The sequence below is a fragment of the Bos taurus genome, chromosome 4 (assembly GCF_002263795.3).
Source record: "Bos taurus isolate L1 Dominette 01449 registration number 42190680 breed Hereford chromosome 4, ARS-UCD2.0, whole genome shotgun sequence".
NCBI lineage: Eukaryota > Metazoa > Chordata > Mammalia > Artiodactyla > Bovidae > Bos > Bos taurus.
The window spans coordinates 119,470,173-119,497,063 of NC_037331.1; the positions used below are offsets into that span (position 1 = coordinate 119,470,173).

General features: G+C 45.6%; 1 protein-coding gene across 5 annotated transcripts in view; it reads right to left on the reverse strand.

Moving 5' to 3' along the window:
* ESYT2 (extended synaptotagmin 2) overlaps positions 1–26,891 on the reverse strand; it is a 78,084-nt gene that overhangs the window by 40,448 nt on the left and 10,745 nt on the right. For all 5 annotated transcript variants that reach the window (XM_059886016.1, XM_059886015.1, XM_059886014.1 and 2 more), the window contains exons 2-4: positions 6,413–6,454; positions 5,051–5,185; positions 2,706–2,782 (exon numbers count right to left, since the gene is read on the reverse strand). In XM_059886016.1, the coding sequence (XP_059741999.1) occupies positions 2,706–2,782; positions 5,051–5,185; positions 6,413–6,454 (254 nt within the window). The remainder of the gene's footprint in view (positions 1–2,705; positions 2,783–5,050; positions 5,186–6,412; positions 6,455–26,891) is intronic.

The window sequence follows — 26,891 nt, forward strand, 5'->3', positions numbered from 1 at the left end:
CATGTATCAAGGGCTCCCTCAGTGATGGAATAAGAGAACAGGGTTCCCACCCCCTGAAGCTCACCCTCAGCCTGTGGACAGCCTTGCCAGGTACAGCTGACCCCAAGACAAACACGGGGCTACGTCTTTTACTCCACTCATGACAGCAGTATTTGCAGTGGTGCCAAATGTGTTGAAGACGCAGAGTTTTCCCATATTACATCATCATAACACTCTACGCTTCTTTCTAAAATAAAGGCAATTGGTATGGACTCTGTTCATTTACTACATTAATACACTTTAGAAACTCAAAGATGACACGATAAAAAAAATGACCCTTAATCAAAACAAAACCAACCCTGCTGAGCCATGTCAGTCAGTAGTTGGCACACAGCTGGGCAGGGGCCTCACAAAGCCATAAGCAGGTTCTTGAAGGACAAAGACAAGAGCCAGAGAAGCCCTCTACCACCAGGAAAGGCAGTTGGCAGACCCCTAATCAATTTTTCCCTATTACTTTTTATCGTGGTAAAATATACATAGCATTACCATCTCACTCATTCTGAAGTGCAAGGCGTGGCATTAAGCACATTCAGACTGCTGTGCAACCACCACCACCATCATTTCCAGAACTCTCTTCATCCTGCAAAACTGAGACTCTATGCCCCTCACTCAGTGACTTACATCCTCCCCCCGTCACCGGCAGCCTGCATCCTGCTCTGTCTCTGTGGGTGTGCTCCTCGAGAGGTCTCCCACAGCGGGAATCACACACAATCTCTTTGTGACTGTCCTGCTTCATTTAGCATGATGTCCCCAAGGTCTGCCCATCGCACTGTAGCTGGATGGACACTGCCCACTGTGGCACTGTGCCACTCCTTCTCTGAACAGCCTGAACGATGCTCTCCTGTATGCACACAACACGCCTTCTTACCCATCCAACAGTCAGCGAACACCTGGGTTGCTTCCAGGTTTTAGCTGTGGTGAACAAAGCTGCTATGAACTGAAGTATACAATCACCCCTCTGGGATTTTGTTTTCCACCCTTCTGGGTACACACCCAGAAGGGGAAGTGCTGGGTCATATAGTCATTGTTCCTTGTTTTAAGGAGACACCACTGTTTCTACAGCAACCGTGCCCTTTGTATTCCCACCACCAACGTGCAGGGGCTCCCATCTCTGCACACTCTCACCCACCATTCTGGGTTGACAGCTGCTGTCTGATGGGTGTGAGGCGCCGCCTCTCGGGTGTTAGCAGTGGCGTCTGCACCCTCTCACGCGCCTGTGAACACTAGTCTATCTGCTTTGGAGAAACGTCCATTCCAGTCCCTTGCTCCTTTCTGAATCACGTTAATTGTTTTTTTGTTGTTGTTGTTGAGTTGTAGCAGTTCTTTATATATTCTGGATCTCAATCCTTTATTATATGTTTGATTATATGCGTACATCTGATTGCACTGATTCTATAGATAACTTTGAGTGTTGGCTTTTAACAATATTAAGTCTTCCAAACCACAAACATGAGCTGTATCTCTATGTATTCATGTCGTCTTTAATTTTTCACATCAGTGTTTTGTAGTATTCATTGTACAAGTCTTTCACCGCTTCAGTTAATTTCTAAGTATTTTATTCTTGTTTCTACCGTAAATGAAATTTTCTTAACTTCCTTTCTGGACTTGTTTATTGTTAATGTATAGAATGCAACTATACATTTTTTTGCACGGATTTTGTATCCTTCTACTTTACTACTGCTTCCTTTCCAACAATGTCTGCATTTTGTTTTCTTCACACCTAGTTGCTCTGGAAGAGCTTCCAGTGCCATGCTGGACAACAGTGGTGACGGGGTCCTTGCAGAGCTCCCGAGCTCAGAGGAGTCGTCTCAGTTTCTCACCACTGAGCATGCTGCTTGCTGGGGACACATGCCGAGTGCTCCAAGTGCAATAAACAAGCCCAGCAAGCTAACACTGTTTCTGTCTGTGCCCTAGGTGTTTTTATCATCAGAGTGTTGAATTTCAACAAATGCTTTTTCTGCATCAACTGAGATGATGAGGTGGTTTTCCCCTTCACTCTTAATACTGTGGAGTATTACATTGATCACTTACGATGAACCATCCTTACATTCTGGAAATAAATCTCACTTATTCATGGTGTATAATCCTTTCACTATGTTGCTGAATTCAGTTTGTGAGCATTTTCTTGACGATTATGGCATCAATGTTCACAAGGGATATGGGCCTGTAGTTTTCTTGCAGTGCCTTTAATTTCTTTTATTTTAACATGTTCTACGAATGGCAGTTATCTAAGCTGCTGCTGCTAAGTCATTTCAATCGTGTCCGACTCTGTGCGACCCCATAGACGGCAGCCCACCAGGCTCTCCCGTCCCTGGGATTCTCCAGGCAAAAACAATGGAGTGGGTTGCCATGTCCTTCTCCAATGTATGCAAGTGAAAAGTGAAAGTGAAGTCGCTCAGTCGTGTCCGACTCTTCGAGACCCCATGGACTGCAGCCTACCAGGCTCCTCCGTCCATGGGATTTTCCAGGCAAGAGTACTGGAATGGGTTGCCATTGCCTTCTCCTATCAGGGACTAAAACCAGAAAAGCTAAGTTTAGGTCCTCAACAAGAAGCTAGTCCAATTCCAACAAATAGCAGTAAGATATGTGCTCATTCTATTCTCTACTTTATGGGCACAGCTAAGTGACATCACACACCAGTAACTACGACAGACACACAAACTTACCTGATCTGAAGGTCCAGAATAATCTGCCTTTTATCCACATTCTCAGTATACACCTTAACACCATTGATCCTGAGGGGCTGAAACAAAAATTGGCTTCTTTAAAACATAGGAAGGGTAAAGAACACCAAACTCTGTGACCCAGCAGAGCTGAGAAGACGAGCCTGGGTCCCAGGCCCAGGCGGGAACACTCTGCTTCATGATGCTGTCGTCTCACCCCCAGGACGCCGGGGGCCTCTGGCCCTGAGCACCCTCGTCTGTAAGACACTCAGGAGGGTCCTGCAGACTGAGAGCGGCCCACAGGATGTGGGACCAGCAGGCCATAGAGCGCTGCCTAGCTCAGCAGGCGCTCGGGGCCGTGACCCGGCTTCACTGCCGCCCCAGGACCCTCAGTCCTTGCCTCCTCCAGGGGACTCTGACCCATTCCCTCTAGTCCACCCTTAATACCCTGTCTAAAACAGAAGTTCTTCTCATTTTATCTTTATGTCATAACTTTCTATTTTTTAATATTTTTATAAAAATGGAACTTTTTGAGTGAATCAAAAAGATTAACTATATTTTCAACAGATAATACAGGCAATAAGGTGAGAATCAAATGACTATAAAAAGAAAAGGCAGACAATAATAAATTTTATATTTCAACATCATTTCAGAATCTTTTCCCAATTTACTGATTTGAGACCCCCTTCTAAGAAAGTTCGAAACATGACAGCTGGACATGAAAAACTCAAGCTGAAGAACCACCGGGTGCCCACGCTCACTCTGACAGTGAGGGTGTCCTGAAGTCTGATTGCCCAGTCGGCCGCAGGAGCAGACTCCAGGCCCACGCTGCCACCACCCCAGGTCGCAGGGTCTCCGCTCAGGCTCCCGTGCCCCCTCCGGTCCCTGCATCAGACGCCTGGGTCCTCTATTCCTACGAGAAGTCCAAGCACCCTGTGACACTGAGCTCTCTGACCAAACCTGCACTACTCTCAACATTCCTACCTTTTGTCAGCATTAAGTTGAAAGTACACACACAAACATGAATGTAATTCTTTCTGAGACAAACTCAGTTGGAGCAAGAATTCCAAATCTGCATGAACATGAGTGTGCCTGACTGTAAGACACAGCCTGAGTGTTATTTTAAAGGAAAAGAAGGGGGCAGGGCAGGAGGAGGACACGCCTCTGAAACCGTCTGTAACCATCAAAACGCACGCTATTCACCACCCGCCCTTTACAGAAAACCTTGCAACCCCCATTTCACATTCATGTGGCATTCCGGTTTCTAACTGTGCATTCCCACTTGTCGTGGTCCCTTTAAGGGACTGAGGTGAAGTGGAAGCGAGAGGCAGTGTCCCCCAGGAGTCCTGCGCTGGCCCCGTGAGCTGAACAGGGACCACGTCCAAAACGGCAGCACGCTGCAGACTCAGCCAGGAGGGCCACAGCCTGCACGACCCAGCTGGGCAGGACACACACGCCTGTCTCTGCACACAGATGGACCTCGACAAGGAAAGGCGACTGACGCCTGGGAGTGTGGGCTGGGAGGGAGCCTGGGGCAGGGACACAGCTGGGGTCACGGTCCTCTGCCCCGCCCCCTGGAGCATCCGCAACAGGACGCAGCACGGGGAAGGTGCTCGTGGGGCTCTGCAGCCGCTGACCCCTGGCTGTCGAGTTAGGGTCCTGCAGGGTCGCAGTGTGGCCAAAAAATAAACTAAAAAAAAGTACTGTTGAACTCTGAACTCTTATTAGGCATAAAAACAATGTTACCTTGAAATTAATAAAACATTATGTGTCAATTATGCCTCGATAGAAAAAATGCTACCTTCAGCAGTTGCTAGTTACTGTGAACACTGACTTAAAAAAATAAAAAAGGAAACTTGCTGTTATGGTGGTCCCGAGGCTTCCAGCAGTGTTGGAATCAGTGACCATCCTCTGTATATGACTCGATTCCAAGAACAAAGTCCACCTTCCCCTTCCCCTGTGTCACTAAAGCGGTGCTACGAGCCCAGCACTGGAGCCCCGAGTTGCTGTTTTGAAACATGGGGGTGGGACTGGGGGCTCCTTCCAGCTTGTGTCAACCATTAGTGAGTTTCCACAGAAACCCTGTCTCCTGCAGGACAGTACAAAGGTAACTGTGATGGGAGAACGTGCGGCTGAGGGGCCCGCAGGTGGACCTGGACTGACAGAGGCAGCCCCGCGCACAAAGGAGGCGAGTCCCGACAGAGGAGAGACCCCGAGACAGGAGACCCAGGGAGGGCCTGTGCACACAGCCAGCCTTCCAGAAAACAGCTCGCTCTAGAAAGCAATGTGAAGTGGCTTAGCCTTCTCTCCAGTGGTGCACAGGTAAGAAAGCCCGAGAGGAGACAAACCTGCTGCCCCAGGTCCACCCTCGTGAAGCTGAAGGTGCTGAGGTGGGTGTGTGCGCCCCGCACGGCCGGCTCTATGGTTTCTCGAAACAACTTCTCTATAAACTGGCAAATAAAAGGCCACATGTGTTTTACAGTCTGGAAAAGAGAAGGAGTTCAGGTTAAACATGGCTCAGCTGGTAAAGAACCCACCTGCAATGAGGGAGACCTGGGTCCAATCCCTGGGTTGGGAAGATCCCCTGCAGAAGGGAAAGGCTCCCCACTCCAGTGTTCTGGCCTGGAGAATTCCATGGACTGTATAGTCTGTGGGGTCACAAAGACTTGGACATGACTGAGAGACTTTCACTCAGTCAAACAAACAGTACAGTATCTAAGCCATCATGAAAAATCACGCTCGTACAGTTTACCAGAATTTTTGAAAGGCAAAAGCAGGGGGCGTCCTTTTTTGTTATGCAAAAACAGCATCTAAAATTTAAAAATGTATTATAACAATAAACTATTGATTAACCAACCTGTATATTGCAGGAATTAGTTATTTGAGTTAAATATTTTGTTTATGCATATCAGCACATTTAATCATTACTAAAAAGTCAGAAAGGGGCTTCCCCAGTGGCTCATCAGTAAACAATCTGCCTGCAATGCAGGAGCCACAGGAGACAAGGGTTCGATCCTTGGGTCGGGAAGATCCCCTTTAGTAGTGCATGGCGACTCACTCAAATATTCTTGCCTGGAGAATCCCGTGGATAGAAGAGCCTGGTGGGTTATAATCAATGGGGTCAAAGAGCTGGATATGACTGAAGCAACTTGGTATGCACAAACAGTCAGATAATCCTGTAATTTCAACTCAGTGCTAAAAACTTTCTAAAACTGTGTTGTTCTTAACAAACATTAATGAGTTCTCTTTAAGGACGGACTAACTTCCAGTGATTACGTTACGGGTAATCATTACCTACATTAGTTTTTACTACAATTCTAAGGATATATAAAATACAGAGATAAAAGAGATGTATTTCAAAGTATAATGATTTAAAAACATAACCTTTTTAAAAAGGCTAGATTTCTTGGGAGTTATCCCCCTCTTCATAAGAATGTTCTAAAATTTTCACTCACGACTATCATCAAAGTGAGGAGACACAGGGCCAAATGTCCAACTATGAGAGTATTATTAGCTTTCCATGTCAAAGACACAGTTTGCACTGCTTAGAAAAGCAAAGTAACGTCTCAGTTATTTTGAGAGCAGAAGCCAACCCGCTAAGTCCAAATGAGTTCACATATTGTCAACATCCAAATCCCCAAATATGGAAAGGTGGCATCTCACCCTCTAATTCCCACTGATATCTGGTGTTTCGTGTACTCTTCTCTTACCTTATTTAGCCATTCTGCTCTCTCAGTGTCTGGAAAATGAACCTAAGAGAAAAACATACACACGACTTAGCAACTCCTGACAACTCTAAGTAAAATGTCACACAGGCCAGTTAGTATTCTTACTGTATATCTACTCTATGTCTGCGGCTCTTTCACCCCGTGCTGGGAAACCTTCCACAGAAGCGTGTGGCCCAGGCCCTCATGTTGTGAGGACACTCTGAAACCCCTGCCCACCTCCCCGCTGGCCTGAAGAGCACCCACAGAGCCCGAAACCTCGAGCTCATCCCTTAGCACCCCCACCCTCCGTAGGCCTCCAGGCTCAGAGCCTCAGAAGCCCACCTTTCTCTTCCCCTTTTGGCCCAAAGGAGACGGCACACAATGTTCCTTAATTGGCCCCTCTCCACAGAGTCTCCCAAACGAGGATTATAATTACAGTTCTCCATGATGGGGCCTGTATACTGGAGAAAATAAGTGGAGAGGTAGGGAAAAAAAAAAAAACAACCCTACTTAGAAATAGCTGAGAAAGTGCTCTTTTTGTCATTAAAACAATCCCTGCAGAAAAAAGGCTAAAGCAGTTTTGAGCAGGGAGTTGTCTAAGAAATGCTCCCATTCCCTTCCAAGAATAAGAACACAATGGCCACACGAACATTCTGAAAATTGCTCTGGGGCCCAACGACAGCCGGGAGCACAGACTGGAGCGCGGCAGTTCTGTCCTGGGGACTGGGGTGGAGGGGGAGGGCAGGGCCCAACGTGACCACACCGACTCCTCTCAGTAACATGCACGCTGCGGCCAGCGAGAGCCAAGCCCCATCCCAGCCTCCGGCTGAGAGCAGCTGCTCAGGAAACGTTATTCTAGGGTACGTGCCCAAGAAGATGCTTCCTTGAGGACCAATTCCACCTCTGAGCCTTGGTCCCCGAGCACAAACCAGGACAGCCAGGTCCTGGCTGGTGAGACCACTGTCTCCACGTCTGTCACGGCCGCACAGCTCCACCTTCCTCGAGCCCACATGCCTAAGACTTGCCCCTTCATGCCGCAGGATGGGAAGCCCTTAATCTGCATGAATCCCAGGGGTGGGCTGGTATGCCTGCAACAAATTTTTCTAAATTAAGTTTTAGCTTGAACCCATTCTGGAACAAAACCAAATAGATGGCAACCTTCCAGAATTAAGGAAAAGGCTCAAGAGTTGAGAAAGATGATGCTTAAGCAGCAGAGATTTAGGAAAGGATGCTGGCGATGCTGCTCCTGTCTGGAGGTCACGTCGCTGCAGAGGAGCCATTTCTACCTGAGGGGAACCGGAGCACAGAAAGGACTGCAGTTCCCCCAGAGGCAGGAGGCTGCGGTGCTGGAGAAAGCTGAGGGCTCTCCAGACCAGCCAGACTAGGTTGCAAGAGATTTAGATCTGGCATGAGGGGTCGGGGGTTGGGGGGCGATGAGGGCAAGGTCTCTTCAAGGTCTTTCAGGTGAACGATTTGGAGGAGCAGAAAGTGAGGAAAGGCAGACGCTGAGGGCTGGCCGATAGACATATCATAAATCTCCCCTGAACTAGGTTTCTGGAGATCAAGGTGGACAATACGACTAAACTATAAACTATTTTTGTGTGTTGTTGTTTAGTCGCTCAGTCGTGTCCAACTCTTTGTGACCCCACAGGCTGCGGCAGAAATCCAGGCTTCCCTATCCTTCACCATCTCCCAGGGTTTGCTCAAACTCATGTCCATGGAGTCAGTGATGCCATCCAACCATTCTTGTATAAAATTATATGAGTAACTACCATTTGGGTTCCCCAAGTGGTGCTAGTGGTAAAGAATCTGCCTGCCAGTGCAGGTGATCCAAGAGTTGGGGGTTTGATCCCGGGTCGGGAAGGTCCCCTGGAGGAGGGCATGGCAACCCAGTCCAGGATTGTTGCCTGGAGAATCCCACGGACATAGAAGCCTTGTGGGCTACAGTCTACGGGGTCACAAAGAGATGGACATGGCTGAGCTACTGAGCACCGGACTGAACTACCGTTTACTGAGTATAAACTGCTATGTATGTAGCAGGTGCTGCGCTAAGTTAGTCAGACACATTCCCTGAGTTAATTCTTACAACAAATCTACAAATTGGGACTATTACTATCCCAAATTTACAGGACAGCTACTAGTGACACAATGAGGATGAAAAACCAGATTGTCTGCCTGTGCTCTTGGCCACTCTGCTACGAAGGGAAGTGGCAAGTGCATGGAGATCACCATTCGTAGAGCACGCTGAACCCTCACGAGAACACACCCCCTTAAAGAGCAGAACCTGCAAGTCTGATTTCATGTCTTAAAATGTACGAGATCCTGAGTGGTAGCCAGAAGTAGAAAATGTGTGTTTAACGGTGATTTATCTAGAGGTGGACCATAAAGGCTGAACGCTGAAGAACTGATGCTTTCAAACCGTGGTGTTGGAGAAGACTCTTGAAGAGTCCCTCGGACTGCAAGGAGATCCAACCAGTCCATCCTAAAGGAGATCAGTCCTGGGTGTTCACTGGAAGGACTGATGCTGAAGCTGAAGCTTCAATATTGTGGCCACCTGATGCAAAGAGCTGACTCATTGGAAAAGACCTTGACACTGGGAAAGACTGAAGGCGGGAGAAGAGGCTGGAAAAGATGCGATGGTTGGATGGCATTACTGACTCCATGGACATGAGTTTGAGCAAGCTCCAGGAGATGGTGAAGGACAGGAAAGTCTGGCATGCTGCAGTCCATGGGGTCGCAGAGTCAGACATGACTGAGTAACTGAACAACAAGAATCTACGCTCCAGAGGTTGTACAAATCCTGAAACAGCTGATGGCGAAGTTCAGAAAACCAGACAGCACTTCACAATAAAACACTATTAGCAGACCTAGTATTCCACCCAAGACTCACAACAGAGCAATTTAAGACTGGTTTTACTTAACATTCACACTTGCCACGGCAAAGAGCTAGTGTCCAAGAACACGAAATAATGATGAAGTAGTAATGACAAAATTCCATGTGCATCCATCCACCCTGTGAACCAGCAATCCCATTTCTCAGAATCTGGCCTAGGAGAACGATGCATGTGCGGCATGCCGGGAGCGGCCACCACTGCCCTGAGCGGCAGGGTGGGACAGACGTGCCCACACGTGAGGGCTGCACAGCTACAGGAGGGAGGAGTGGTCCAGGGCGGGGGCTGCCAGAGCTGCTGGAATACTTCTGTGGAGTAACTCCCAAGATTTGTTTTCAGTGAAAATACAGAGAAAAGCAGCTACAACTGGCTACCATTCATTCAGGGGAGTGGGGTGGAGGGAGAAGGTGTATATAATAAAGTTTTAAAATAAAAATTAACTTAAAAACTTAAAAACATGGTTCCCAAGGAAGGGGACAAGAGAGGAGAGATGAGAACAGGAGAAGGGCCCAAGGTGGAAGTGAGCTCCCCCGTCCGCGCCCACCCGGCCCTGTTCCCTGTGGGAACAGCTGTCCCACAGTCACCGCACAGACAGGCCTTGAGGTTCACCAGCAGGGGCAGGGCACATCCTCAGCTCCCGCCTCCCCGTCCAACTCTTCAAATCCTTAAGACACTTACATGGCTCCTTTCTACTTTCCCAGCGTCAGAGAACTCCTTCACTGACCAAACGAGGGACTTCATTTACCAACTGGGCCCTTGTCGGTCCCTCTGTCTTCCAGTCAGTTCAGTTCAGTCGCTCATTCATGTCCAACTCTTTGCAACCCCATGAACCACCTCCCTGTCCATCACCAACTCCCGGAGCCTGCTCAAACTCATGTCTATCAAGTTGGTGATGCCATCCAACCATCTCATCCTCTGTTGTCCCCTTCTCCTCCTGCCTTCAATCTTTCCCAGCATCAGGGTCTTTTCCATTCAGCAGCTCTTCGCATCAGGTGGCCAAAGTACTGGAGTTTCAGCTTCAACATCAGTCCTTCCAATGAACACCCAGGATTGATCTCCTTTAGGATGGACTGGTTGGATCTCCTTGATGTCCAAGAGACTCTCAAGTCTTCTCCAACACCACAGTTCAAAACCATCAATTCTTCGGCACTCAGCTTTCTTTATAGTCCAACTCTCACATCCATACATGACTACTGGAAAAAGCATAGCTTTGACTAGACGGACCTTTGTCAGTAAAGAAATGTCTCTGCTTTTTAATACACATGGCATCCAGTCCCATCACTTCGTGGGAAATAGATAGGGAAACAGTGGAAACAGTGTCATACTTTATTTTTGGGGGCTCCAAAATCCCTGCAGATGGTGACTGCAGCCATGAAATTAAAAGACGCTTACTCCTTGGAAGGAAAGTTATGACCAACCTAGATAGCATATTCAAAAGCAGAGACATTACTTTGCCAACAAAGGTCCGTCTAGTCAAGGCTATGGTTTTTCCTGTGGTCATGTATGGATGTGAGAGTTGGACTGTGAAGAAGGCTGAGTGCCGAAGAACTGATACTTTTGAACTGTGGTGTTGGAGAAGACTCTTGAAGAGTCCCTTGGACTGCAAGGAAATCCAAACAGTCCATTCTGAAGGAGATCAGCCCTGGGATTTCTTTGGAAAGAATGATGCTAAAACTGAAACTCCAGTACTTTGGCCACCTCATGCGAAGAGTTGACTCACTGGAAAAGACTCTGATGCTGGGAGAGATTGGGGGCAGGAGGAGAAGGGGACGACAAAGGATGAGCTGGCTGGATGGCATCACCAACTCGATGGACGTGAGTCTGGGTGAACTCTGGGAGTTGGTGATGGACAGGGAGGCCTGTGTGCTGCAATTCATGGGGTCTCAAAGAGTCGGACACGACTGAGCGACTGAACTGAACTGAACTAGGTTTGTCACAGTTTTTCTTCCAAGGAGCAAGTCAGTACAGCGGACCAAATTCACCTGTGCAAATATCATTCAATGAACTTCTACTTTCAGTGAAAGCATTTCAAGAAATTACTATGTTTGGTAATAAAGTACTGCCAAACTTTCCAATTAATGAAAATGTACTAAATAGAGGTCACATATTCTTAAAAACACTGGTATATTTCTCTGTGTACATATAAACATACTTTTATATACGTTATACATGCTTATGAGTGTACAGAAAAACTGCAAAAACACACATCAAACTAGTGTAACAAGGACCGGAGTGAGGATTTTACTTTTTCCTCTATTTCTATACATTTGAACTATGTGTAAGAAGCATAAACTACTTTTCCAGTTATTAGTCTAACTTAAGATTAAAACCAAGAATTTTCTAACACAGGAAGTAGTGTTTTATATAATAAGTAACTCAAACTGTGTAACAAGAGTTTTCACAAAATTGATTTTGAACATATTGATTATATCAGCAAGAATACTTGGAAACAAGATTTTCTTATAATACAAGTAACCTACTCTAAATCTGATTTGAAAAAAATTTTTTTTCTGAATCCTCAAGTTTTAAAGCTAAAATATAACTACGTTGAAACAAACATCTTAATGACCAAATACAATAACTCCTGCAAAACTATTCAAAAATATAATATCTGCTTTCTCTAACATAACGTGATTTCTTCAAGTTCACTGATATTCCTCAAGCCATTCCTGCTAACAAACCATCAACTCCTATGTATCCTGTCACACACCTCAGGCAAAACACACCAGTCCCTTGAGTCACCTACACCTAATAAGAGAACTTCTCTACTCACCACCAATGGCAACCCACTCCAATGTTCTTGCCTGGAGAATCCCAGGGACGGGAGCCTCGTGGGCTGCCATCTATGGGGTCGCACAGAGTCAGACATGACTGAAGCGACTTAGCAGCAGCTACTCACCACCATGCACCAGGAAAGAGTACAGTTCACCTGGTGTAAATTCTGATTCTGTTACTGCATTTTCATCACTGTGCTATTCCTTAATCTACCGCAAATATACAGGCTGTTCTTTTAGAAAAACAGGTTGAAGAAGTCACTTTTCAGTTAGTTGGGTCTGGCGCTGTGCCCAGGGCCAGGGACATAATGCAGAACTGGGTGTGGTCATGTCCTTGGGAGGCTCACACTGGCAAGGACAGGTGTGGCCACCAGCCTAGGAGGGAAGGACAGTACAGGCTGGGGAGGGCCTGATGCTGCCTCTAAGAGTCCATGAGAGATTTAGGAAGATAGCATGTGACATGGGTTTGATGAGATTAGCTGGGGTCTGCCATGCAAAGAAACAGTACATTCTAAGCAAAAAAATGGAGCATGTAATTTACTCTGGCTGGACCAAGACAACGGAAGAATGGTAGGTGCTGAAGCTGGAAAATCAGGTCAGGACCAGCCCGATGTGCCTTCTGTGCCACACATAGAGGAGCACGGATTTTGTTCTACTGGCAACGGGTCAACCTGAGGGTTTTCAGAAGAAAAATTACATAAGATTAATATTTGAGGAACTCTATCCTGTAACTACCAGAGGAGAGGGCAGAGAAACCATCTGCACAAGTAAGCTTTCAAGGGAAGAGAACGGGCTTACATCACTAAAGTTTATATAAGAAGAATTTGAAAATCAAGCCATCTCTTGGTAGAGAATCCCAAGACATTCAACAATTCTGTGGTTTTTAATTTATAAGAGATTGTTTCAAAGTGCCAAAGAAAAAGAATATTTCAAAATGCAATAAAATAAACCTGTTACCACATTTTAATTCTGTTTACTGCTTCTCACTAATACATACTCACAGACATTTGTTTATGTTCCACAAAACAATTTAAAGTAGCAAAAACCTCAGAGAGAGAGGTAAAGATGTACAGGGAAAATAGAAAATGTGTCCCCAAAGCATAGAGGAATAATGAACACATGTCATTTGGTTGTAAATCATTTTCAAAAATCCAAAGAAGAAGAAAATCCACTCAAATCTCTATACGTCTAATTATGAAACATGTTTTCATATTTATTATTCATAGTATCTTTACAAACTAGAAATAACCATTGTAGGAGCACCGAAATTTTGACTTAAGAGTTGAAACTAAGAAATCTCTTTAATCTTTTCTTCAAAAAGAACAAAGGCATATTTTTGATTCTAATATGATGTTGATATTATCAAAGCTGCTTGCTTAGGAAAAATAAACCCAAGACACAACGCTGACTGTATGCCAGAACCCTGCAAACAGTGCCTTTTTTTAATCTTCACAACAACCTTGTCAGCAGTCCATGCACCACCTAACAGATATGGAAACACAGTCTCTCCACGGATAATCTGTTCAAAGTCCCAAGGGAACAAGTGAGTTAGAGGGAAGAGGCCCAGACCCCATGACTGTAAGTCCTCCCTGAAGCATAAAGGATGGAACCAATTTACACACAGCTGACATCTTCTACTTAAATCCTATTTCCCCCACTTCTGAACATGAAGTAATGTTTGGAACTGAAGCTAAACAGAGGACTCTCTTCTGGGAGACCCTGCTGATGGTCAGCACTCGTGCAGACATCTCTGTTCAGCCCAAGACAACCACACACAGTGCAGCGGGCGCCTCCTGGGGCTGCAGAGAACCCCGATGAAGCCTGCGAGCACCATTAGCACTGAAACTGCGGTGGAAAGTAACTCACTCCTTTATTTAAACATCTAAAAGAATTAGTCAAGGTCTGGGAAATCCAAGTAAAGACGGCCTATCTACTACACCGGAAGCATTACTGATTTAACATCTTTAAGTAAAATACAAAAGATAATGGATAAAATGAGCAATTTAGAAATGAAATGTCATTAAACTTCAAACAGTAAACTGGCCAATCAAGCCAGGACTGCCTGGAGAAGCCAGGATCTGGGAGATGCTGTCAATGATGGAGAAAGATGGACACCAGTCCAAGAGAAGGCCAGAAACCGTTCTCCCTCTGTGGACCCTGGGTCAATCAGATACCTACAGGTCTCTATACCAGTGCTTTCAGAAAACCACGTGTGACTGGCCTGCTGTGATGAACCGGGGCCCTGGGAGCATCTGTATGTGGCCTGGAGGAAAGTCCCTCAAAATCTCTTTATGCTATGTAATTATGATGGGAAAAAAGTATCAGAGACACTAACAAATACTGACACTGGAGAGAACTTTCAAATAAGAGGGTCTAAACAAAGTTTAAACGGCACCAGCATCTTGCAGGCCCATGCCAGCTCTTTCCAGTACCGCAGAGGGGGACTCTGAGCATCCTCAAGACTGGCTGGGGAGCATGTTAGGAGAAAATGACTCAAACGCAAAGTGGCATCAGCTAAATGTATGGCCTCTAATTTTTTTATATTAAAACTTCTTTATCCATTTCGCACATGGGTTATTAAACCATCTCTGTCTTTAAAGCCTCACAATTCCCAGTTTCAATCTGCTGCCTCCCATCTTCTCCAGAGATTCAGCGTGCATGGAAATTGGAAAAATAGGGCCAAGAAATCTTAATGATATTTTTTTCTAAATACCGGGACACTTTCTCCTAATAGCTACTTCTATAAAGAATAAAGTATTCAAGGCTAAAAACGTGGGGGAGGAATGTCTCTCAGAATCTCTGTCAAATGGTAGCAGCAGGGCCAAATTACTCCTTTGGAGGGTAAAAAAACAACTTGGTTCATCTATGTCTAGTGCACAAAAAAGTAGGCAATCAATCCACAGTCACACAGTAAATACAGCAATTAATATTTTTCAACATCCACAATTACTATTTTCTTGGTTGGTTTGATCAGCTTTATGTAGACTTTGATTACTTTCCACTACCTATTTTTGCAGATCAGGAAACAGTAAAATAAAAATTAAAAAGCTTGGCTTGGGGAATTTCTCAGTGGTCCAGTGGTTAGGACTCTGTGCTTCCGCTGCAGGGGCCATGGGTTCAATCCCTGTCAGGTAACTAAAATCTCGTGTGCCACATGGCATGGCCAAAAGAAAAACAAAGCTAGGTCTATCCCAGCATGATTTCTATAATTAAGAAAGCTGTCCAAATTATGTGAGAACAAACTTACTTCTAATTCACTAAAGAGAATGTCACTGTGAGGCTCCTATAATCTCATACATTGCTGTGTTAGACACACTATTTATCTATCCATTTAATTTTGAAGGGGGCTTAAATTTCAGTGCATGCATAGAATGATTAAGGGGATTTAAGCCAGGACTCAGAATCAATGGCTGGGTCAAAACAGGGATACAAGAAAACAAGCAAAAGCAAAAAAAAAAAAACCAACAGGGATGCATCATGACTTCCACCCAGGAGAACAATCAGACATCCCCCTTCATCAAAATACTAATGCCAAGAGGTTTAATGCCTTACATATAGATGCATGTCTGTGATATTTTTCAAAGACTTGAAGCATATTTTAATAAAATTCTAAAGTCATTGACATATTCTTTCCGTAAATGCTAAAAAGAAAAAAAAAACTTACACAAGGAAATTGCTTGACAAGCTTGGTTTAAAGTTGAAGTTTTGGCATGAGACATATCTCACAAATTAAAATGAGTCCAACAACAGGAAACATGTCTTCTCATCTTCTTTGCTAAACACATAAGACAATATGGTTGTTTTTTATTTTAAATTCAAATCGAAAGCTACCATTCAAATTTACAAGCTTACATCTTGATTGGAATGGACAAGAAGATAGAGAAGTAATTATTGCGCTGAATTAACTGGACACATTCTTTGTACTAAGTGGAATCAACCCAGCTTTGTTCTGTTATAAAAATGAAAAGGAAAGGAAAAGGGAAAGAAGGGAGGGAAGGAGGAAGGGAAGAAAGAACCTATGAGACTATGATGTTGTGATGCTGGGGTTAAATTTACAGATTACAGAACGGACAGGTATACCAAACATCTACACGGAATCAGAAGTCACCTTATGTTTGAAATTTTACTATAAATTTTTCATTTTCAAGGAATAAGCTTAGTACCATGCAATATTTATTAAAATTTTAAATACTCTTCTAAGGAGAAAAAGCAACTCTGTATGTAATTAAACATTAACACAGAGTGACTTCCGGCAGTATTTCACTTCTGTAGATATCTACACAATTATCCTGGGGGAAAACTACCATTGTAATAAGTGCAGCAAAATCTTAGAGCTCTGAGAAATTATACTGGAAAAATGTATGGGAGTTTTTTTGTGGGGAGAGGTATTTGTTTCGGTTTTGTTTTTTCAAATGCAAATTCAGAAAAGCCATGAATAAATCTTTTGATTTACAGTAAAGAAATATATGGTATTTCTAAAAGCTTAATTTCATTCTCTCACACTGACACAAATATCTCAAAAGTTATGAGAATGAAGTCAGAGAAATTTATGAACCTAAAACCTTATTGTTTTCTCCTTTCATTCCTCTATTTGTATGCAACAGAGAAACAACAGAGACTCCAGCACCTGAAAGCACTGAGACTTTTCCCTGAATATAATCATTTATCTTTATTGGATGTTTGAGACCAACGTTCCAGCACATCCCTCAGTGCTTGTCTGTAATTAACTGTGACCACGGAATACAGAAATAACTAAAAACAAAAATTAAAAAGAAACCCTTCAGTTTTGGTGTTACAGTGATAACCCAGGGAGAAATACCATAGCTTACCTTATCATTCTTTGTTTTCCATACAAGAATCTCAGGGGGAAAAAAACTACAAAAATTTTCATAATCTCTTGATCAAATCCCAAACTCTGTCCAATTTTTCCTAGAAAAACCCACTAGTTTATTCACTATAAATGCAAATTATATAGAAACCAGTAACTAGATCATAAGATCACTCTCATTTTTTTTCTTTTGAAATAATTACAAATATTGCAAAAGAGCAATATTACAGAAGAAAGCCCCTGTGTGCACTTCACCCAGACTTCCCCAGTGGTTATATATTATACAACTAGAGTACATCACCTCAAGAGGGAATGGACGGGTATCTCTGTTTATCGCCGTTTATCTATCAACCCATCAGCATTGCATCTATCAATCATCAACGTATCACCATTGTATCTATCAATCACATCACCTCTCTCATTTTCTATCACCTATCTACAGACCTCTATCATCTATCACATGGGTTGTCCAAGCCACAAGGACTGCACAGTGTCTGATTCCACAGGCATGCACACCCAGAAAAGGGAAGCCTTGATACAGAAGGGAGACTAGCAGTTGCCTGAGGCTGGCATAAGGAAGGCGGAGGGAGTGGAGAGTGAGTGCCAGTGCTTATGGACAAAAACATTCTAAAATTAGATTTTGATGATGGTTACACAATGAAAAGGAGAACATCAAAGCTGTATACTGTCACCCTACTTATTTAACTTATACGCACTGTACATCATGAGAAACATTGGGCTGGAAGAAGCACAAGCTGGAATCAAGATTGCCGGGAGAAATGTCAATAACCTCACATATGCAGATGACACCACCCTTATGGCAGAAAGTGAAGAGGAACTAAAAAGCCTCTTGATGAAAGTGAAAGAGGAGATTTGAAAAAGTTGGCTTAAAGCTCAACATTCAGAAAACGAAGATCATGGCATCTGGTCCCATCACTTCATAGAAAATAGATGGGGAAACAGTGGAAACAGTGACAGACTTTATTTTGGGGGGCTCCAAAATCACTGTAGATGGTGATTGCAGCCATGGAATTAAAAGACACTTACTCCTTGGAAGGAAAGTTATGACCAACCTGCTGCTGCTGCTGCTAAGTCACTTCAGTCGTGTCCGACTCTGTGCAACCCCATAGACGGCATCCAACCAGGCTCCCCTGTCCCTGGGATTCTCCAGGCAAGAACACTGGAGTGGGCTGCCATTTCCTTCTCCAATGCATGAAAGTGAAAAGTGAAAGTGAAGTCATTTCAGTCGCGTCCGACCCTTAGTGACCCCATGGACTGTAGCCTACCAGGCTCCTCCGTCCATGGGATTTTCTAGCCAAGAGTACTGGAGTCGGGTGCCATCGCCTTCTCCGATGACCAACCTAGACAGCATATTAAAAAGCAGAGACATTACTTTGCCAATAAAGGTCCGTCTAGTCAAGGCTATGGTTTTTCCAGTGGTCATGTATGGATGTGAGAGGTGGACTGTGAAGAAAGCTGAGGGCGAAGAATTGATGCTTTGAACTGCGCTGTTGGAGAAGACTCTTGAGAGTCCCTTGGACTGCAAGGAGATCCAACCAGTCCATTCTAAAGGAGATCAGTCCTGGGTGTTCTTTGGAAGGAATGACGCTTAAGTTGAAACTCCAGTACTTTGGCCACCTCATGCAAAGAGGTGACTCATTGGAAAAGACTCTGATGCTGGGAGGGATTGGGGGCAAGAGGAAAAGGGGATGACAGAGGATGAGATGGCTGGATGGCATCACCGATTTGATGGACGTGAGTTTGAGTGAAGTCTGGGAGTTGGTGATGGACAGGGAGGCCTGGTGTGCTGCAATTCATGGGGTCGCAAAGAGTTGGACAGGACTGAGTGACTGAACTGAACTGAACTGACACAATCTTGTGAATGTAACAAAAATCTGAACCATATATAGCTGACTCCTGAACAGTTTAGGGGTTAGAGGAGCTGACCCTCTGCACAGCCAAAAATCTGCATATAATTTACAGTCAGTCCTCCGAATCCTCAGTTCCAACTGACCATGGATCATGTAGTATTGTGTCCTCATGTGGATCAATATTTCCCCAAATAACACCACCACCAAATAAGTGACTGCAGAGTCCCAAGGCAAACCAGTAGCTTGACTCAGAGCTGTCAGTAGATTAGCCAGCAAGTGAGGACACACTGGTGATGTTTCAGCCTTAAAGGACCCTGGTCCACTCACTGGTGAAGGAAGAGCAGTCACACCACTGGGGCCCCCAGATGATTCCTGAAGTTAAAAGCTGTTTATACACCAGAACCAAAGTACTTCCTGAGGCCATAAAACTAGGAGGATAAACTGCGTTGTCATACGATCCACAGTGTATACAACAACAAACGCTTGTCCTTCCTGACAGCCAGCTGCTCCTTCCCTCACCCCCTCTAGCTTCCTCCTCAGCGCACTAATGCCCGCTGCCCACCTGAAAGCAGCCTCTCCCCTTGTCTGCACTGCCCTGCTCACCGCTGCCCCTCCCTGAAGGCCCGACTCCTGGCTCGTTTCCTGTTTTGTCTCTAAGGCTGTGCAGGAACCTGACAGGTGAACCACTGTGCTTCCTCCCTACTCGGCAGGCGAAGAATCCGAGTACCAGAAAGCGGGTGCTAGCCAGAAGCCACGGAGCACAGGCGGGCACGCCGAGGCTGGCCTCCAATGCAACTCTGGCACCAGGCCGGGTCCTGAGGTCCCTGAGACAGTGCCGGGCCAAACTGTTCCAGGGGCCAGGTTCCCGGCCCCTCCTTACACAGGAGGGGCTCTAGTGAAAAGTTCTAAAATCCATTTTTCAAAACTCTTTTCTCTGCTATTTGTAACACTCCCAGTGTTTTCAGGCTGTCTTCGTCCTGAAGCTACAAAGCATAAAATCCAAGAAACAGTGCTCACCACTCATAAAGATATGAGTCGACTAAGTGGTCAAGCTAAACAGGTATTTCCAAGAGTTTACCAGACCTGCTGGGTGGCGTTTCACAGGTAAAATAAGTGAAGCCCTGACTGGAGTTTTTCTACAGCTGTTTACGTCAAGCCTCACTGCTTAAAATTTACCTCACACCTTGGGCAGTATTTTCCTGAAAACAACAATTACAACAAACCCCCAAAACCATGAAACCCACCTAAATTTAAAATATTTACCCAGAGAAATATTTTGAAACAAATTACACACCTAAAACTCAACCTCCGCCCTCTGTCTTCTAAACCTATCTCCCAACAGAAACTATCGGTTCTTCCAACTTTCACATGGAAATATACTAGAGTTCAAATCTATTTTTTCCCTAAAAATAACACTGGCTTCCAGATATGATGATCAGAGCACCTTGCAGCAGCCCATCTGCTGAGAACATGAGAAACCCAGAAGAGACCCAAGTGCATGTCTACCTGAGGTCACAGGGCACTCAAGGCGCGAAGGACGAGGACACAGGGCAGAAGGCGCGCAGGGCAGTGAGGAGGCACTCTGCGGTGCCTCTCCCCCAGCGCTGTGGTACCAGAGGTTGAGAAACCCGGAGGAATGCAGCTGAGAAGCCAGATGAGCTGACAGAAACCTCACCAGACCAGGGAGACAGGAACTGGAGTTCAGGTCAGCTGAGCGACACTCTGAGCGCCCAGACCCTGGGTGGGGAGGGTGTTGGGGTTGGGAGGAGAGGCCAACTAAGCTTCCCTTCAGGCATCTGCCAAATTCCTGAACTACCGAGGGCAAGAAGCTAGTCTATAAAAAGCAAACTAGAGCTTTTGGCAGGTGTCCTGCACTGAGAAAGCACAGCCTGGACTCTGAGAGAGGCTGGAAGGGACCCGGTCAACAGGGCAGGTCCTCTTCTGTTACGGGCTCCGGTACAGCCTCCACTGTACGGAACCCGGAGCACAGTTGGGTCCAGATCAGAGAGCACTCCTCCCTACCAACCCGCCCTCAGGCCAACTCAAACCTGCTGGGCTAAGGCGTCTGTTCCCTCTGCCTTTAGCGGTTGGGGTGCAGATCTCCGGAGGAGGGGAACGAAGATGGCTTGGGGCAGTGGCAGAGCCAGCACGGGTTCACAGCCAGTTCCCAGGACTGCCGACTGCCAGGGTACACTGTCCCACCACGGTCGTTTCACGCTACGAGACAATCTCACCCTGTGAAGCTGGGAGGAAGTGCATGTGGGAAGGTGACATTAGTCACTGGAGAATGCAGAATTATCCACAGTGACATCCCAGTTCACACACTCTATGATGACTTGCAATCAAAAAAACAGAAAATAATATGTGTTTGCAGGCAGGTGCAGGAATTAGAACCTTTTTGCATTGCTGGTGAGTCTATAAAGTATTCCCACCATTATGGAAAGCAGTTTAGCAGCTCCTCCAAAAGTTAAACTCATCAATTTCACTTCTAGGTATATACCCTCCAAAACTGAACACAAGTATTCAAACAAAAATGTGAACATCAATGTTCAGAACACAACTCTTAATAGCCAAAAGACAGAAACAACCCAAAAAGTTCTTCAAAGGATGAAAGGATAAACAAAGCGGAGCATACCTGTAAAACGGAACGTTATTCAGCCATAAAATAAGAGGTATGCTATAGGGTAAGATCTTAAAACGGAGAAGGCAATGGCACCCCACTCCAGTACTCTTGCCTGGAAAATCCCATGGACGGAGGAGCCTGGTGGGCCGCAGTCCACGGGATCGCCAAGAGTCAGACAAGACTCAGCGACTTCCCTTTCACTTTTCACTTTCATGCATTGGAGAAGGCAATGGCAACCCACTCCAGTGTTCTTGCCTGGAGAATCCCAGGGACGGGGGAGCCTCGTGCGCTGCCGTCTATGGGGTCGCACAGAGTCGGAGACGACTGAAGCAACTGAGCAGCAGCAGCAGCAAGATCTTAAAAATGTTACGCTAAGTGAAAGACACAAAAGTTCACATATTGTATGATTCCATCTATATGAAACATTAAGAAAAGGTAAAATTAGAAAGACAGAAACATATGTGATGGCACAACCACGGGGAGGGTGAAATGCATCATGATTGCTAGTACAGGCTTTCTTTTGGGTGATGAAAACTTGGGGGACCAGATAGAGGCGATGGCTGCACAACACTATGAAGGTACTAAATGACCCTGAATAATTTTGTTACTTGAAACCTTCTGCAGTAAGAATAAAAGAAATGAACTATCATGCCAGGAAAAAATAAGAATAAATCTTAAAACATATGTTGCGAAGAGAGACAGAAGCCAACCTGAAAACACTACACTGTATGATTCCAACTCCCTGAGGTACTGGAAACGGTAAAAAGGTAAGTGGCCACCAAGAAGGTCAGGGATGGGGAGGAAGGAAGACTAGCTAGAGCCTCCTCATGTAAACCCAGGGACTTTACTTAATCATGTATCACACTGTTTCAATAACTGCAACAAATGTAGCACACTAATACAAGATGCCAACTCAAGAAACTGCCTGCAAGGGGGATATGGGAACTGTATCTGCTTGACTTTTCTGTAAACCAAGTAGAGAAAACCTGTTGCTGTCCAACTTGCATTAAAGTAAGTATTAATGTGACCTTTTCAGGTAGAAAGAAAATGATCCCACACAAAAACGTGGAAATGGAAGAAGGTCCTGTCACAATTATAGAGACAAAAAATGCCTTGGAAGGAAAGTTATGACCAACCTAGACAGCATATTAAAAAGCAGAGACATTACTTTGCCAATAAAGGTCCATCTAGTCAAGGCTATGGTTTTTCCAGTGGTCATGTATGGTTGTGAGAGTTGGACTGTGAAGAAAGCTGAGGGCGAAGAATTGATGCTTTTCAACTGTGGTGTTGGAGAAGACTCTTGAGAGTCCCTTGGACTGCAAGGAGATCCAACCAGTCCATCCTAAGGGAGATCAGTCCTGGGTGTTCATTGGAAGGACTGATGCTGAAGCTGAAATTCCAATACTTTGGCCACCTGATGCAAAGAGTTGACTCACTGGAAAAGACTCTGATGCTGGGAGGGATTGGGGACAGGAGGAGAAGAGGATGACAGAGGATGAGACGGCTGAAAGGCATCACCGACTCGATGGACACGAGCTTGAGTGAACTCCAGGAGTTGGTGATGGACAGGGAGGCCTGGTGTGCTGTGATTCATGGGGTCGCAAAGAGTCAGACACGACTGAGCAACTGAACTAACTGACTGACCTTCCCCATCTCTGATCTGTAACAGAACCTGGCATCCAGACCCGATGAGATGGTTATTTTGAGGCACTAGCCTGTCATCTTCTTCAGCAGGCTCCTTGAATAAAGTCTCTTTCTTGCCTCAACCCCTTGTCTCTTAGATTCACTGGCCTGTCGTGCACTGAGCAGAGTGAGCTTGGACTCAGTAAAAGGATGGTTTTGGTCACTGACTCCTATACAATGTTATGAACCTCTGTCCATGGTTCTTCAGGCACTCTTGTCTGCCAGATCTAATCCCTTGAATCTATTTGTCACCTCCACTGTCACCACCCACTCCAAGGGATTTGATTTAGGTCTAGTGGTTTTCCCTACTGTCTTCAATCGTAGCCTGAATTTGGCAATAAGGAGTTCGTGATCTGAGCCACAGTCAGTGCCAAGTCTTGCTGACTGTATAGAGCTTCTCCATCTTCGGCTGCAAAGAATACAGGCTGATTTCGGTATTGACCATCTGGTGATGTCCACATGTAGAGTCGTATCTTGTGTTGCTGCAAAACGGTGTTTGCTCTGACCAGTGTGTTCTCTTGACAAAACTTTGTTACCTTTGCCCTGGTTCATTGTGTACTCCAAGGCAAAACTTAACCTGTTATTCCAGGTATCTCTTGACTTCCTACTTTGCATTCCAATCCCCTACGATGAAAAGGACATCTTTTTTTGTTGTTAGTTCTAGAAGGTCTTAGAACTGATCAATTTCAGCTTCTTTGGCAGCGGTGGTTGGGGCGCAGACTTGGATCACTGTGATGCTGAGTGGCTTGTCTTGGAAATGAACCATGATCATTCTGCTGTTTTTGAGACTGCACCCAAGTACTGCATTTTTGACTCTCTTGTTGACTATGAAGGCTACTCCATTTCTTCTAAGGGATTCTTGCCCACATTAGTAAATGACTAGATGAAATGATGTCTAATCCCCAGTTTCTTCCTCACCACCATCAAGAGAGGGCTGAGAACTCACAGACTTCCCAGTTCAAAGTCTGTCGCAGACCCAAAGTGCGTGCCAGTGTGGTCTGTCCCCTCGCCCTTAGGACAGGGTAACAGGCACGCTGCGGGCCTTACTGACTTCCTCTACGCAGAACTTGGAAGAGAAGCTGCACACAGTGAGCACTAATGGATGGACCATGTCCCCTTTTTTTTGGCCATGCTGTGTGGCTTGTGCTATCTTAGTTCCCTGACCAGGGCCTGAGCCCAGGCCATGGCAGTGAAAGCATGGACTCACAACGACTGGATGGCCAGGGAATTCCCTTTCCTCATTTTCCACCTCCTGATTTCCTCCGGGGAGCAAAGGCCTGTCCTGGGTGCTCTGGTCTTTCTACACTGTCTACACTCACTTCCTCCATTTCTCCACTTCAAGCATGATCTCAAGCACCCATCGCCTGTGAACTGAGGTATCCGGCTATGCTCCCAGGTCTCCCTTACCAGCCACTGGCGGCTGTTGGACAACTCCTCTAAGAACTCCTTTAGGGTTCTTAAACTCAACGTTTATAAGACAAGATTAACCATCTCCCAGCCTTATCCCTAGGCCTCCAAACTCCTGTTCCTACTGAATGGTTACTGGCGAAGGCCATCAGGCGTCCTCCCCCAGGGGCTCAGCTGGAGCCGCCTTCCCTCCACGAGCCCAGCCCTGTATCCCTCCCTCCAGTGAGCCGTCAGGGCCAGGCGCTGCTTCCTTCCTCAGGCTCGGAGCCGGTCCCCACTCTGTCCCCTCAGTCTCCTTGGCCATCACTGCCAGATTTATCTTGCTACACGTCCAGTTTTCAAATTGGGACATGCCATTGCTTTAAATGTTTCGGTGTTTTCCTGGCGTCGTTCAGATCTGGCCCAAATGCCAGCAGCGAGAGGCCCTGCTCCACTCCTCAGCTCCCGACGCAAACACTGTAGCCCAGCTCCTCTCCCCCGCCTGCACCCACAAGGCCACACGTAATTCTCAGGCACCAGGAGAACGGCAGTGAAGGGGAATAGTCACAGTACTGAACTCAAGACACAACATGAATCTGAGCCCAGAGGTCCAGTGGAGGGAAAGGCCTTCCAGAGCAGATGAGACAAAGCTGAGCCACCGCCACTGTGCTCAGCTACCCTCCTCCTGAGTATCCAAGATGGAGGGGCGCTCGTGGCTCTTCAGGAGATGGCCACGTTTCACTCCTTAGGACTCGTGTTTCCTTACGAGACAAAAAAAAAAAAGGACTTAGCAGATGTGATGAGTTGATAAGCTCTTGAGTTGAGGAGCTGTCCTGCGTCCTGTGTGGGCTGTGATGCAATCACACACGTCCTCTCAGGTGGGAGCAGAGGCAGAACAGACACAGACAGAAAACAGAAAGTATGTGATGACTGGAGCAGCTGCCGGCAGTGAGGGTGAGGAGCCACGCACCCAGGAGCGCAGCTCCAGAAGCTGGGAAGGGCCTGTCAATCCCCTGGTTTCAGCCCTTGGGAACTGCTTCCAGACTTTTGGCCCCCAGAACTGTAAATGATAAATCTGTGCTGTTTTAAGCCACCAGTTTGCAGAGCTTTCTTCTGGTGGCCCCAGTCCGGGGAGCAAGCTAAGGGGGCTGCTCCCTTCCCCTCTTGCCCATCCATGATGAAACAGCCCTCAGGTAAGTCCTGCTAAGACTGTCCCTCACACACACAGCAGTGTTCATGCTTTCACTTCCCCAGTGTAAAACCACAATCAGATTCAAGCTACTAAGTAAAATCAACACTTTCTAACAGCTCCGAATAGATTTCAAAATCTATGTATATGAAAAAACATTAATTTAGCATTAATAGATCTTCTGTGTTCACTTGCTATGCATGCAAGTATTTATAGCACAAATGAAATAAATTGATGATCTCAGTAGGCAGCTCACCTCAAATACATATATTGGCATCATAGGCATTACACGACAATTTATAATTGAGTGTAGAGTCCTCGTAAAACAAGCAATTAGTAGTTCACTGTTTCAACCACTCACTAGGTTTTCTGTGCAGACTCCTTGCAAACTGTTAGATGCTACAGCAGACATAAAAAGTCCCTGTCTTAAAACTCTTGATCCACAATTACAAGACTAAGCACACTTAACTGAATGATTGATATGAAGCAGTTCTGTGAGAAAACAAGAAGAGCATCGCCCAGATGAGGAACTTTCATCTGATGCTGGTACCTCAGAACATGAGTGGCAGACTCAAAACCCAGCATTTCACACGCACTCCAGGGTAGAATTTACGGCACAAAGCAAGCTGGAGGATGTTGTCTTTCCACATCACTGGGTTTATCTTCTGCAGATCCACCGTACTCTAAGAAACCCAGAACATAACCCACTGGATGGAAACAGAAGGAAACAACTCTACATCTAATATCAGTTAAATTAAACTATCATAGTTGACCCAAAATTTTGTTGTTGTTGTTCAGCTCAGTCATGTCCGACTCTGCGACCCCATGGACTGCAACACGCCAGGCTTGCCTGTCTTTCACCATCTCCTGGAGCTTGCTCAAACTCATTCATTGAGTCAGTGATGCCATCCAACCATCCCATCCTCTGTCATCTTCTTCTCCTCCTGCCTTCAATCTTTCCCAGCATCAGGGTCTTTTACAATAAGTCAGTTCTTCGCATCAGGTGGCCAAAGTATTGGAGTTTCAGCTTCAGCGTCAGGCCTTCCAATGAATGAATATTCAGGACTGATTTCCTTTAGGATGGACTGGTTGGATCTCCTTGCTGTCCAAGGGACCCTCAAGAGTGTTCTCCAACACCACAGTTCAAAAGCATCAATTCTTCAGCACTCAGCCTTCTTCATGGTCAAACTCTCACCTCCACACACGACTACTGGAAAAACCATAGCTTTGACTAGAT